At 34.9% G+C, this 16,104-nt stretch overlaps 1 protein-coding gene across 1 annotated transcript in view; it reads right to left on the bottom strand.

Moving 5' to 3' along the window:
- Window positions 1-16,104, bottom strand: part of TNKS (tankyrase) — a 191,602-nt gene that overhangs the window by 158,610 nt on the left and 16,888 nt on the right. Inside the window, exon 2 of the mRNA XM_019750527.3 lies at window positions 4,276-4,500. Coding sequence (XP_019606086.2) covers window positions 4,276-4,500 — 225 coding nt within the window. The remainder of the gene's footprint in view (window positions 1-4,275; window positions 4,501-16,104) is intronic.

Genomic DNA, 16,104 nt, shown 5'->3' with positions numbered 1-16,104 from the left:
AGTAGCAGTTTCAATTTTGGGCTTCCAAGTAAGGATCCCCTTAGTCTTTGCATTTAAGGCAAATGAAGCAAGAATTACTTGAAAGTATAGAGAAAGAAAAAGAAAGCAAGAGGCAGGAGATTTATTTCTCTAAGATAATGCCACTTGCTCTATTCAGCCTGTCTCACTCACAAAAAGCTGAAGAACTGCTCCTTATCAAGAGAATTACAGTTCAATTCTTTTCTTCCAGGAGTCTTTAGAAGGTATTCTACTGTCTCAAGCTTTCAATGTTGTAAATGGAAAGTGCTTTGCACACTTTTTTCCCCTTTGTAGGCAACTTATTCTTTCTGCCTAGAAAACTTCATATATCTTCCTCAGTGTCGTCTCATCAATACAGTACAGACTTCATAGCCTTTTCAATCTCAAGACCTAGGTTTTTCTCTGCTTATTATTTGTTTAAATATTACGGATCTCTTCCATTAGTTATTTTTTTTTCTTTTTCCGTCTGGAATTCCTACCCACATGTAAGGCTTTAAAATAATGTTGACTTCCTGAGTTTACTTATCTCTTGCTTCATGATTTCTGTATGCTAACATTTTGCTCTGTATTGGAGGATATTTCTCACTTGTGCGCCTAGATATTGGGGTATTTCAGTGAGAATCCCACAAGTGTTATAAGGCCATGCACCTCTACCCTGTTTCCCCAAAAATAAGACCAAGCCGGACCATCAGCTCTAATGCGCCTTTTGGAGCAAAACTTACTATAAGACCCGCTCTTATTTTACTATAAGACCGGGTCTTATATAATATAAAATAAGACCCGGTCTTATAGTAAGTTTTGCTCCAAAAGACGCATTAGAGCTGATGGTTCGGCTCAGTCTTATTTCTGGGAAACACGGTAGAACTTCCACTTAGCTACCTTTTAAGATCCCTGTATCAGTTATATGCTTTTGGAAATAAGAGAAACCAGTTGTGTCAGCCTTTAACAGAATTGACAGGCAGGTGGAGGACCAATCTTAGAAAACAAAATCTATAGAGGAAGTAGAAGAAAGTATAATTGTCTCTTAGTAGGGACATTATGGCTGGGCCACTGCCGTACTCAAAATTCTACATTACAGAAGGGACATCTGACTGACCAAACCAAGGCTATCCTGACAGCCAAAGGGCAGAAAGAAGGACAGTCTGACTCCGTGAGCTCCTGTATCCTCCCCGTAATGACCGCCCCCAGTTTTAAATCTCCAAAATCAGAAGGAGTTGGATACTAGTCAGCCAAATTTGAAATGGAGAAAAAGAAAAAAATGACAAATGTCCATTAGGACTCCAAGATCTTGTATCAGTTGATTTTGTGAAAAATGTTTTTACAATTTGCTTTAACAATGGACTTTCAAAGCACTAACACTGACGTAGTCTCAAAAAATATATGACATATGTTCAGAAAAGAAGACATCCTTTATTTTAATTTTTTGGAGACTACACCTAAGAGTAGAGAGAAATGAATATGATCTAAAGGCAAAAGGTATTGATTTCTAATGCAAATTAGATTTGCTAAATACAATATAATTCTATCATCAATACTACTATAATGAACTCTATGACCTTTGTTTTAAGTAGTTGGTTTAATTATACAAGGATTTAAAGTTGTTGTTGTTTTTTAAAATCTTAGGCTGTATTTTGTTCTTTTCAGTGATAGCTAAGTAGCATCTATAAAAGATACACATAGATTGTTAGACTTTTAAATTTGCATTAAAAAAATGTCAATAAAGGGCCAACAGGAGAAACCAGAAAGTATACATCACAGTCATAATTCAGGTTTAGATCTCAGCAATAATACTAATAATAGTAATTAATAGTAGCAAGCAATACTTAATGTTCACCACACCAGGCACTCTAAGTACTTTAATTACTATGCTGATCCTCTCAAGAACCCTGTGAAGTACGGACAGTATCCCCATTTCACATAGAATGAAACACGGAGGGTAAGGACGTAGCCCTGATCTCACATACTGCTGCTGGTAACTGGTGGGGTCAGGATGTAAGCCCAGAGCACGTGCTTTATAGCAATCCGTCCTGCTGCCTCCCTTAAGCCACTGGTTATGTGGCTCGGCTCTATCTTTATAAATATCAAATGTGTTCACGATCGTATAATATTACATATAGAGATATAGTTCATCTGAAAATAAACAAGCCAACGTCTCATCATCTAGGCAAATGTCTTTTAGAAATTAAGTTTGTACACTAATTTCTCAACACCATCAGATTCAAACGAAAGTGGAAAAAAAAACCAAGGTTTCCAATTCTTTTACCTTGTCCCAAAGTGGAAATCTGCCTAATAGAAACATTTCAGAGTTCCTCAACTACATTCAAATTGAGAAAGTATGATACATAAGCTATCAGAGGTTTCACTGTACCTGAGGGTAAACCTCCTAATAGGTTCCTAAAAGCTAATTAAGTGTACAGAAGAGTCTACAACCAATCTTGTTTCCCACAATAACTGTTACATACTTTAATAGCAGCTGAATCTTCAATTATATTTTGATTACAGTTTCAAAGGTGTCCTTCTCCTTCCTTCAACTTTTGTAAGGCATAAGAACTTAAACAGAGGAAAGCAGATGTGCCAAGGCCTACTGAGGACTGCAGGACGAGGGGACAGTGGGAATCCATCTTTTAACAATGCAACTCCTACAGCTAGTCTTTTATTTCAACAGAGCCAGGATCAAATGAACCTTTTTCTTATGTATTTTTGGGAGAATGATTAGGAGGAAAAGAAGATAAATATTAATTTCAATAAGATATTAAAAGCACTCATAGAATAAAAAAATTCAGAGAGGTAAAGACAGGAAAATAGAACACTGAAGCCTAGAAAGGAGACTACTGCAAGAAGGTGAAAACTGTATAAAATTCTGTAACTAATGACAGAAAACGCCAATGAGTGTGACATGGTGAAGCAAGAAAGGATGAGGTAGGGAAGTTGAAAGTCTAGAAGATTAAGTAAGACTACAAATCAAGTTTATAATAATTATCACACAGTAACTTACCACAAGTAATTTAAGAGGTTTGGTGATCAGAGAGTATGTCATAAGTTCAAGTTTTTCAGGGTAGTTTTACGTAACAACAGTCCAAGATGTGACTGTTTTAGTGAGAGATTTAGAAGGCAATAGGAGAATCAAATGAGAATGGAAGATGTGAAAGATCAGAAAGGACAGGGTATCCCAAGGGTCATGTCAGTGGACGCTGAAGTGACAAAGGATAAGGACAGAGAATGTGATAAATAAGTTATACGTTAAGCATTGCAATAATTTGAGGAAAACTGAAAAATGTATTAGAGGCTGCAATAGATGGCTATTAAAAAGGAGAAAATCTTAATGGCACCACCACTACATCTTTAAAAATGACATTTATTTTTGAGTTTTATCAGAAAGATAACTGATTAAACTGAAATGGATGTCATCCAGAAGACAACAATTATGTAAACCAACCTGCTCTGGGCTAAACAAACGTCTACCGCCTTGAGCATGAAGAAACAGATGACATCCTCAAGAGAAACTGTGCTTGTCCTCTAGAAGTTTTAGATTTCAAAATAAAAAACTGTATACAATAAAGCAAAATCTAAAAATACATATACATATTTAGATATATGTAAAAGAGAAAAATACTGATTGAATATAATTTTATATAATCTCAATACTTAAATGGTAGAAAAGTTCAATTTTGTTTGAAATTGTTTTTTCTCTAGACTATGGCACATGTTGAAAATATTAAGCTTTGCACTACGTACTTGACCCACTCGCTCAAAGCTTTCCAGTACTAATAAAGTAGCTGGTGTTCCATTTTAGTAACATAAAGAAAAAGGCTTTGCCTTAGTATTAGATAACTTTCCTTGAATCAAACCAAAGCATCCAAATATGTCATCCAATTTGGTAAGAATTTGTACTTTATAATGGGTCCCACTGATGCTAGGATAGAAAATGTGTAGTCTTTCAAAGGGACTGTAAATTAACTAAATTTGATAACAATAATCCATCAAAATTTAGTTCTGTACCAGTTAACATCTGACTTGCATTTGGAGAGTTACTGTGAATCTTGTTCTTAACCAACTTTAAATTACCATCTCTCTATTTCCCTTTGGATAGAAAAGAATTGCTTCTAAGAATAAGAAGTAATAAAGCCCTCTTTAATTACTCTAAGGAAACACTATTTCTACCACAATAAAAAAGAGAAGAGAACAGTAAGCCTTTATGTAAAATTTTATAGCTGTCAGGTTGATCTCACACTTTAGGGATCATCAAACAATACTTACCAATACAGACGTCGATTTTCCCTTTAATAGCAGCTTCATGCAGAGGGGTATAGTTCCAGTTATCCCTGGCATTGGGATCGGCCCCTTGGCACAGCAACAAACTCACCACCTCGGCATGGCCAAAAGAACAGGCATTATGCAGCGGGATGAGACCTCCATCGTCACGAGCATGGACATTAGCACCCATCTGTAGTAAGTGTTCCACGACATCCTTCCTTCCAAAACCTAAAAAGAAGGAGGGAAAATGTCGTATACATCAAAAGAATTTGGTAAAAAGAACCATTAGAATTCCTTTAAGAACATCAACAAATGAAACTTCTCAAGTACTATCTTCTATAGCAAAAAGGGTTAAAAAAAAAAAAGGCTGACATTCAAATGAATTCTCTCATCTCACAGAACTTAGAACTAAGAAAGCTCTTTCTTTAATCTTTGGGCAGTTCATTCAGAAAACATTTCTTCAACACCAATTATGTGCTGTGTAGCTATGCTAGACAGACAGACTGAATGAGACAAGACTCCGGTTCGAGGCATTCACTTTGCACTGTACGTCACAAGACAAAACCAAATGTATAAAATCCATCTTTACATTTTAAGAGATAAATGTTATTTAAATATTGCTGACAATCAAATACTGGTTGCTCAACACTCAACGCTGCATCACAACACTCAATATTGCATTATGAAAACTGGAGAAAAATGTGTGGATACCAGAAATACATGGCAATAATTTGGTTACAAGTTATTTGAAAAGGAAGAACTAATGATAATGCCCAAGTATCTACTTTTGGGACAGGTGGCCAAACTAAATGAAATAGATGGTCAAGTGAAACAATTCAAGCTTGGATTTATTCAGTTTGCAGAAACTATGACAAACAAGTGGAATACATGCATTTGAAAATACAGAACCAGAACACTGATAAGAAGCACAACAATTTTCAGACAGGAAAAAAAAAGGGAGGGGTGGGGGGGGAGCCAGAAATGATCCAAAGCTGTGTAAGGACTAGGCAAATACTGAGAAAGGTAAAAAATACCAAGAAATTACATTATAAAAGTCAAAGGGGAACGCTGTCATGCAACGGCCAGCATGATGAGGACTTGAGTGAGCTCAGTGGAGAAGAGAAAAAATAGCCACTTGCAATTTTAAAGTAATTGTAGTACAGCGATGAAATTATAAGCTACATTGCAAGGGGTTTTTAAAAAGGAAACCACAAATATTAGCATTTTTATCTTTACCAGCTAATACCTTTATCAACGGTTCTTTCTTTCCTACTTTAAATTTTATTAGGTCTCATTGGTTAGGTCTCACTACCTCCATGCTATTACATACCGTGTAATGTTGTTAGAAAATGGCATCTTAAATGAAACTAAAAAGGAGTAAGAGTCATATCTTCCTCCACTTTACACGTATACAAATTAAATAAATGAGAACTATGTGGAAAATAGAAAAAAAAATTATTTCAACATATGTTCTCCACACTATCTATAAAGAAAGTCTCCAAAGTAAAACAGATATATGTCAAAGTGAGAACTAAGTTTCCTTAGAAAACATCCTTCAAATTAAGCTGAAATTTTTTGGGTGAAAATAAGTCAATTTTGTATTAGTAACAGGAACACCAAAAGTATAGGGTACATGCTAAAGTAACTGTCACCATCTTACTGCCTTGTGTTTTTTTTTTGGTCTACAGAACGATATAGACGTTAGGTTCTGTTTAATAGTCTCTAACTTCAATATCCCTCTTCCCCTACTCTTCCACTAGGCCACAGGTGCTTTCTTTATCCATGAAGATTTAATGATTTTCCTTCTTTATTGATTTGAATAAAGCCCAAGGCAAATTCAAATTTCCCTAAACAATGCATTAACAATGTTTTAGAACTAATTTCCTTTCTTCCCTATCAAACATAATTAAAATAAGAAACTTTATACCTTACCAGTTGGCATTTAAAAAAAAATCCATTATAACTGAAGCAAAAGAGCAAAGTATGTGTTTATTTTTCACTAAAACTTTTAGATCTAAAATATGAAACAAAACAAAAATGCTCAGTATCAGCAAGAATGGGGTGAAATGGCATTGTGCACACACCCTGACAATGATAATGTATAAATTGGTACCATATTTTAGAATAAAAAGCATTACCATCAACAGGTTTAAACAAGTATACGCTCTGACTCAACAATATCACTTTTGAAACTTTATCATTTAAAAAGGTACTCATATATGAACAAAGACTTTTTCGGCAAGAATGTTTATCATAACACTATTTATAGAAAACCATGGAAACAATTTAGATGTCCAATAATAAAGACTTTGCTAAATAAATGATGGTTATTCATATGACATAACATCATCCTGTATTTAAAGGATGCTATAGGACATTGTGAATGTGTTTAATGCCACCGAATTATACATTTTAAAATGGCTGAAATGGTCAAACTTATTTTTAAACAAAATTTAAAAATTTGTGTATTTCACCACAATTCTAAAAAAATCACCAAAATAAATAAATAAATAAGCCATATACATGAAAAAACAGGATATTATAGAAAATTCAACAACATGGAAAGGTGTTTTTGAGATTAGTCTTAAAGGTTAAAAACATATACAACAAAATATAGGAGAAAAAATACATATATTGGAAGTATAGACGGATAGAAAAGAGACTAAATTACTAACTAGTAGAATTATGGAATATTTTTCTTCTCCCTTTTTATGTTTTCTTAATTACCATGTAAAACACAATTTTGAATAAAATATATGTATGTGTGTACACATGTTTATAAAAGGAGGTGGAGATGAACAGCCAAAATCAGTAAAGACATTTTATGTGGCAATTATAAAGTCATGTCTTCTAATTTGATTTTGATTTATTAAAATACATTATTAAATCAAAGATTTTGTTAAAGATTACTCAAAATATATACTCTACCTGTTCTACTGAGTACAAACCATAATCGGTCATTCACCATTCTATCAATGTTAAATGCATATGCATTATTTTTCATTCATAAAGAGAATTCATTTTCTCTAATGGTTATATAAGGTCTTTGTTTCATAACCAAGGTTTGTAGTCATAATTATTCCCATAATTGATTTGCTTATTTTGGTCTAAAGAATAAAAAAAAATTAAGTGCAAAGAACTACACAGAATTTGAAATAACTTATCACTAACTGACTCTTAGGGAAATAGTCCCTAAGTGAAAGTATTACAGAGAAGATTTTCAGTGTCCCACTCCATCAAGCTGGCACATGTTAAAAAAAAAACAACCTAAGTCACAATTTTTAAAAAGGAATAATGTTGTTACTTATACATTTATTTATGGCTCAGTTTTATAAAGTACAAAGTAAAACCAACAAATCATCTTTCTCTGATCCAGCAAGTGTCACCAAAAATTAAGACAGTGTAATACTCTAATTTTTACCAACATACAGCATGTTCTGTAACAGACTTCCAATCTGAGAGGTATACAAGAGGTATAATTTAACTTTTGAAGAAAAATTCTTTTTCGCTCAATGTACATGCCCTATACTTGACAATAAAAATAACAAAACTAATGGTAAGTAGCTAACATTTAACATGTTCTTAATGTGTATCAAGTATGCCAAATGCTTGACATGCATTACCGTGTTTCCCAGAAAATAAGACCTAGCAGGACAATCAGCTCTAATGTGTCTTTTGGAGCAAAAATTAATGTAAGACCCGGTATTATATTATTTGTATTGTTTTGTATTGTTTTGTATTGTTTTGTATTGTATTTGTATTGTATTGTATTGTATTGTATTGTATTGTATTGTATTGTATTGTATTGTATTGTAATTGTATTGTATTGTATTGTATATTATATTTTATTAAACCCGGTCTTATATTATAGTATAATAAAACCGGGTCTTATATTAATTTTTGCTCCAAAAGACGCTTTAGAGCTGATGGTCTGGCTAGGTCTTAATTTTCGGGGAAACACGGTAGCTCCTTGGGGTAACACCCTGTGAGAGATACCAGTATCCTCATTTTACTGTTGAGGAATTCTTTCTCTCAGTTCTGATAGTCGTAAACTGTACTTCCAAATACGTATCAAATCTGTCTACTCCCCAGTGCTACCCACTTGGTTTCTAGACTTCAGAATATAACTTTCTAACTGGTCTCTCCCTGCTGTCACATCTTCTATCCTACAATACATCCTTACTTACAAAATAGGCAGAGTGATCTTTTCAAGGCATACGTGTATAACAGATCAGGTTGCTTCCCTGCTCAAAATCTTGCAACGGGTTTCCTTAACACATATAATAAAGTATCACTAAAAACTTCTTGTGACCTACAAGGCTTTATGTGAACTGACCCCTCTTACCTCTGTCATATATCAAGTTTCACTCACCCTGTCTTTCATTTTCTATTCCCTGAATATGACAAACTAAGGGACTTTGCACTTGCTATGTGCTTGCCTGAAGACGTGGGACCCAGATCTTCACATGCCTAACTCCCGTCATCCCATTCTCAGCCCAAAGGTAAGCAACTCAGAGAGACTGACTGATCACTCAATAGAAAGTCACCCACGCTCGCACACATACTCTTCCATCAGTTTTCAATATCACTCAGTTTAACGTTCTTCCTGCATTTAATCACTACCTGAAAGGGCCTTGTTTATTTACGTTTACCGGCCTTTTTTTGTCTCTCCCCACTCAAGATGTCCCATAAAGAGAGGCACCCTGACTGTTTTATGAGCTGTCTGTATCTCTAGCACCAGAAGAGTGCCTGATATGCAGGATGGCCTCAATAATGTATGTGTTGATTACATGAATATACCTAATGTTTACTTACTTCATGGTAATTAGACCAAAATTTTATATTTTAATTTATGAAAAGAAAACAGATTTAAAGGTTTCTCTGACTATACGAATACAAAAAAAAAAATTTAAAAATATATAACCAAAACACCAAATTTTCATAAAGAAAAATCATCTGAAATGTCACCATCCACAGATAACTACCATGAACATTTTGATGATTAAATCGGTTCCAGATTTCTTTCTTTGCAAATGTGTGTGCGTGCGTGTGTGTGTGTGTGTGTTTACACATTTTTTTCCTGGCTTATCAGTTTTCAAATATCACTGATTTTTTTCCAGGTAAAAATTTAAAATTTATGTGTCATTTTTGAATAAATACTTAATGCATTACATGGATATATCATAATTTATTAAGTTGGCTGGTTTCATCATTATACAAAAGAGATTTCTGCTATTATGAAAAAAAAGTTAAAATAAATTTCCTTGTACATATCTCTGTATATCTGTCCAGTTCTTTATTTAAGATCAATTCCTTAAAATAGAAGTACTAGGTCAAAGGTTATACATTTAAAATTTCTGTGTTGCCATACTGTCCTCTAATTCATTCTATCAATTTTCATTTTCAATCAAAATTCTTGAGAACATTCATTTCCTCATCCCGTATAAATTAATATAATTTCCAAGCTTTACAAGCAGAGAGGCAAAAAAATAAAACTGTTATTCACATTTTTGGATCAGATATTTGCATTTTTCTTTTGAAAATGAAATAATAAATACAACTGAACTCTCCCTTAATCTTAGTCATCTACTTTCTTCCCTAGATATCATTACATCAAGCCAATGTTTGCTATACCCATGCACATTTTATACTTTTCATGTGTTTGTAAACACAAGTTTATATATTTATATGTTGTTTTATTGTATTTCTATCTTTCCATGTACTTCCTGTTAATATATTTATACATTATATATTTCACATTCCATGTTATTAGAATATATTATATATACTCATATTATATGGTCAATATCATTTGGTTCAACCTATATTGGTGAGAGGTTGATAATTCTGGCAAATATCCCCTCTTCTTGCTGGCAAACAGAAACTTAATTTCGGAATTGGACAGAAAGTAACATGCTAAGAGAAAGTAATCCTTTCCCCAGTCCAGGAAGTGAATCCTGAATTCTCGAAGCCAGAAAAGTGATTCATTCCTTTCTGTGTCTGGCAATGAGACAGAAAGGAAAGTCTAGAAGCTTCTGGAAAGATTTCTCTCCCCACTAAGAGAAAGTGTGTGAAGGAAGAAGTAAGTCCCCTTTCTCCTCTCTCCTTTCCTCTCTACTTTTAGAAAAATCTCATATAAGGTTACAGCACTTAGAGCCACTGATACCATGATGGGAAGGTCAAGAGCATTACGAAAATACTGGCAGAGAACCCTACTGTGCTCAGAGAGTATTGAACCAATTCTTGAACTTTGTACCTCTAGACTTGTCAAGCAGGAAATCAATATCCTTAGGCTTTAACTTTCTGTTAGCTGAGTTTTGGAATACGTATAGCTGAACCAATGCAAATTCATATAAATATCTGTCCATATGTTTACTAACCATTCAAGTTTCATCTGTTTAGCTATCGGTTCATTTTGTGACCCAATTTTCTGTTTGTCTTTTTCTTATCATTTTGTAGGAGCTCTTCATATATTGTGAACAATCTTGTGTTGGTTATATGCATTATAAATGTATTATCTCTGTTTATGACTTGTTTTTAAACTCTGTTCACAGCGTATTTGATTTCATACAAGTTTTAAACTTTAAAAGAGGAAAATTTATCAATCTTTCCATACAGGGTTTGTGCTTCCTATGTGATCTTTAAAATATCTCTCCTACCCCTACACTGTTCCTACATTGCCTTCTAGATTCATTTTATAATTTTGTTTTCACATTTAGATCTTTAATCTACTTGCAAGTATGGGGTATTTGTTTTTTCCACATTGTTTACTTTTAGTCAGTTTATCTGTTTAATAGTTTAACTTCAAAATAAGGCTAGATATCACGTATGGCAGTGTCAATCTACTTTGTTCCTCTTAAAAAATTATCTTGGCCATTATTGCATTTTGATGTTCAATATCAAGTATCTTCAAGTTTCATGAACAAACCTGTTAGAAATTGTTTTTAAAAACTCAGTGATTAGAATTAATTCTGGAAAAGTTGACAAATTTACATATTGAGTCTTCTAACCCACATATATTTATTGCCTTCAATTCAGGTGTGTTAAGTTCTTCTGTTTTGTGTTTTTCTCCATTAACATCTTGTATATATTTGTTAAGGATTATTGCATAGTTTAAGGTTTTTGTTGCTTTGGGGAAGGAGAAGGCCATGGTACATTAGTAGTACATCTGGTCAGTAAAACCAGACCACATAGAACCTCTGAGTCTGGATTTAAGCAGGGATTTTTCAGTTAGCTAACATGGCTAGAGTACAGTCAGCAGTAGGAATGGTAAGATGAGATCAGAAAGATATGCAAGAGCTAGATCATGAGGACCTTTATATCAGGAACACATTCAACTGCTAATAACAGAAAACTAGTGACGGCTTAAAGAAAATGTAGAGATTTACATGTCTCACACAACTTGTTTTGTTAAGGCAATCCATGCAGGTACAGTAGGTTAACAATGGCATTAATAGCTCTTTTAAAAATCTTTCCACTTTGGCATCGTTAGCGTGTGTAAGCTTTCCCACCGGCATGTCACCTCCTGGTCACAAAAGACTGCTACACCTCTCTAAGCCTGATGTTCACTCAGTTTCCCATACAAAAAGGGAGAGAGGGCAGAGGGAGAAAAAAGGCTTCCTCTTCTTAGCCTTTTTATTATTAAAGAGGCCTCTCCAGAAACTTTCACCTATATCTCATTGGCCAAAAATGTGTCATCTGTCCAGCTATCCAAAAAGTCTGGAAAATCGTCTTTTATAGCTGAGCATATTGCTTTGCTGTCTGAACAAAATCTAAGATCCGTTAGTAACGATTGAGGGAGAAAATGAATTTTGGATGCATAACCAACAATATGGATGCATAACCAACAATATCTGCCACAGTTCTGTAGGTCAAGTGTAAGCAGTTCTGGCTTTATTATGTGTATCTAGAAAGTAATTTATAACAGAAATTACTTGATTGTATTCAAGTCTTAAAAGGATTATCAGTCGCTTTATATAAAGTAGATTGGAAGGGTCAAACACACAATCAAAGAGACAAGAAAAAATTTGCCTAAGTCTAAGCAAGAATTGATAGTGGCTTGAAATAGGATAGTGGCAGTGTAGATGGGTCAAAAAAGAGCAAACAGGGATAGGTTTTAAAGCCAGAATGACTGGCTCCCAGGTTCCCAGCCTAAGCAATGCAGTTTATGGAGGTGCCACTAGGGAAGGGTCAAGGGTAAGCAAGTGGCAATAAAAAGTTCACCCTGATGAATTGTTCTTCTCTGACTACTAAACAAAGTAAAATAAACCTATTTTGTAAATTTTAGCACAATCTTTCCCCTAAATAGTGTGAGAAACATTTACATTATTTCCCAGATTCAAAGAAATTTCAAAATATACTATGTGGAAAGCATTGTGCTGGCCTTGTGAGGAAAACCTAAATTCATAACTCATAATGTAAGCCCAATATACTTAACAATTTTCCTTGTCCTAATGGTAGAGTTTCAATTAAGGTCATTCAAAAATGTTTCAATATCAAATGTGAAGTCACTGGTATCTATGGGGTCTGACAATGAAGTTGGCAAACTTGCCACCATGCGCTTACACTGGCAGCACTGTACAAACAGCTCCGTGAGGTTTCATAACCTTGTATATCAGTGTCTCACAGCTGTGTTCATGTCAATGTGTGGCGGTGTCTTGCTGAGTGGTGTTCATTATTGTTGTTGCGTGTTTTTGTGTGCCATTGCGAGAATGTCTAAGCTTGAATTAGAGCAACGAACAAACATTAAATTTCTTGTTAAACTTGGCAAAAGTGGAAGTGAAATCAGGGACATGTTAGTCCAAGTTTATGTGGATAATGCCATGAAGAAAACGGCAGTGTACAAATGGATTAAACGTTTTTCTAAGGGGAGAGAACGTGTCACTGATGAAGAGACGTAACAAGCAGAACTGATGAAAACATTGCAAAAATTCATGGAATTGTGGGTCATAAATCATCAGCTGACTGTGAGAAGCATAGCAGACCAAGTAAACATTGATAGAGAAACAGCAAAATCTTAACTGAAAATCTTGGCATGAGAAAGGTGTGTGCAAAAACGGTCCTGAAGGAGCTCACTGACAAACAAAAGCAAAGGAGAGTCGAAGTTTGCCAAGACCTTTTGGAGAGGCAAGACAATGTTTTGGGCCATGTTATCACTGGTGATGAAATGTGGGTGTACCAATACGACCCTGAAACAAAGCGTTAAAGTGCACAATGGAAGTCAGCCAATTCTCCATGATCAAAAAAGTTCCATCAGTCCAAATCAAGAGTCAAAACGATGTTGCTAACCTTTTTTAATATCAGAAGGATTATTCATTATGAATTTGTACCAACTGGACAAACAGTTAACCAAGTTTACTATTTGGAAGTGCTGAAAAGGCTGCATGAAAAAGTTAGACAACCCGAACTTTTTGCCAACAATTCATGTCTCTTGCAGCACAACAATGCACGAGCTCACACAGCACCGTCTGTGAGGGAGTTTTGAGACAGTAAACAAATAACTGTATTGGAACACCCTCCCTACTCACCTGATCTGGCCCCCAATGACTTCTTTCTTTACCTAAAGATAAAATAAATTTGAAAGGAAGACATTTTGATGATATTCAGGACATCAAAGGTAATATGACGACAGCTCTGATGGCCATTCCAGAAAAAGAGTTCCAAAACTGCTTTGAAAGGTGGACTAGGCGCTGTCGTCAGTGCATAGCTTCCCAAGGGGAGTACTTTGAAGGTGACCACAGTGGTATTCAGCAATGAGGTATGCAGCACTTTTTCTAGTAGGATTAGTTCACGAACTTAATTGTCAGACTACGTCTTTACCAGGTCTGAGTTTAGAGACAGAGAATTGTTTCGCTTACGCTCAGCATTTTATTGCCTAAAATTAAAATTTCAAAGGAACAACCTTGGCCAATATTAAATCTTGTAACTAACAACTATGACTTCTAAAATTTAATAAAAGAAGAAAAGCCTAAAATGTTTGCAGTATTTTAAAGTGATGTTTTTATTTATGGTAGCAAAGTCATAGCCTAAAGACATTTTTCAGTCTAATTGGACTGTCAGCAAAGCTACAACCACTGTACATCATTTGGACCACTAAATCCATTGACCGCCACTTACATACCCAATGAGTAAATGTACATCTCCCACATTTATTTATTTTTAATTTTTTCCCCTAAGTATAAAAAGATTACACCCAGGGCAGGCCTGGTGGCTCGGGTGGTTGGAGCGCTGAGCTCCTAATGCCGAGGTTGCCGGTTCAATTCCCACATGGGCCAGTAAGCTGCGCCCTCTACAGCTTTCCCTGGAGCTGAGCTGCCGTAAGCAGCCGGAGGTTGGCATGAGCTGCCGTGGTGGGCTGCTATGTGCTGCCATGGGCTACCGTGTGCTGCTGTGAGTGGCCGGTGGCCAGTGTGAATGGCCGGCAGCCGGTGAGAGCTGCTGTGAGCGACCGACCGACGACCGGCAAACAACTGCTTCAGCTGGGGGGAGCGCAAGGCTCATAATGCATGGGCCAGGGAGCTGTGTCCTACACACCTAGACTGAGCAACAATGGCTTGAACCAGAGTGGGGGGGAGGCAGAAGAAGGGAAAAAATGAAAATAATAAAAATGATTATACCCAAAAGATATTCAGTGACACTAAAGTAAATTTGGGGTTGGCTAAGAAAAATGAAGTCTTATACACATATTATACCTATTTTCCTGACATAAAGGAAATCATAGAAAGTAAGCTTGGAAAGATGAAAATGGTACTTGATGACAGATGTGATTTGTTCATTATTCGTTCTAAAAACTTTAGGAAAAGCTAGAATCAAAATATTACAATGACCTACTTACTTTCTTAATAAGCATTATCAATCCACTTCCACTCAAATATAAAAACAAAACAGAAACTCTCAAGAATGACAAGTTACTTTCAATGGAACAAAATTCAGCTATGACACACTTATATAATAGCTATAAGATTTTTAAAGTAATTTTTCTTCCCTTGCCAATAGAGTCATCATTCCCCAATTTAACAGTGGTAGTTCCAAATATCTGTGAGCATCTCTAACGGTCATTAAACACAGTAATTTATAATTTTACTGAAATAAAAATCTGAATTATAGCTGCATCTTGGCTGATGTGCAGGAGGCAGCCTCAAAATTAGAGGGGGGTACCTAGAAGAGCAGACCCATCTCAACATGATTTTCTAATTCTACTAACTTTCCTTGTACTTTCTGAAGTCTTCTGAAGTTTTCAGTTTTACTGCATTTTACAGAGGAAATTATATGCCATAGTTTCCCTAATCTGGCGGTTGGAGAAAATCTTGTGACCTACTCTTTAAAAAAAGTTAAGGGTTTTCTATATACTGGGTTAAATTCGTGCAGTCAAATATACACAGAACCATACATACCCAGTAACAGATTACTGCTTATTTTATAATAAATATTCTCTGACAAAGAAACATACATTTTCTATTCAATATTCAAAACCATTATTGCTTCCTCTTCTAATTTCAATTCTAACTATTTTAGCTTTTAAATAAAGAACTATTTTATACTTCATTAGATCAGGAGTCACTGTTAAGCAACAGGGAGTATATTCCCTGTTGTTTCTAAAATAGGAGTTTAAAAAACAAACTACAAAATGAATTCTATAAAGTCAATAAAGTTGCATGTTTTTCATTTGTCAAAGGCAGATTCTGACCAATTAATTTTTCCATTTTATAGAACCTAATTTAGAAAGGGAAACATTTATACTTAGATAAAAGAAAAGAAGTATTTAATTAGCAAGTACCGTCAAGAATATGTGCTTTCCCAAACCCATTGAGAAATCACTAGAAACAAAAGGGT

This window comes from Rhinolophus sinicus, chromosome 16 (genome assembly GCF_057876585.1).
Source record: "Rhinolophus sinicus isolate RSI-liver-muscle chromosome 16, RSI-T2T, whole genome shotgun sequence".
Lineage (NCBI taxonomy): Eukaryota > Metazoa > Chordata > Mammalia > Chiroptera > Rhinolophidae > Rhinolophus > Rhinolophus sinicus.
Note: the sequence above shows the minus strand (reverse complement) of the source record. Positions and strands in the feature narration are given on the sequence as shown.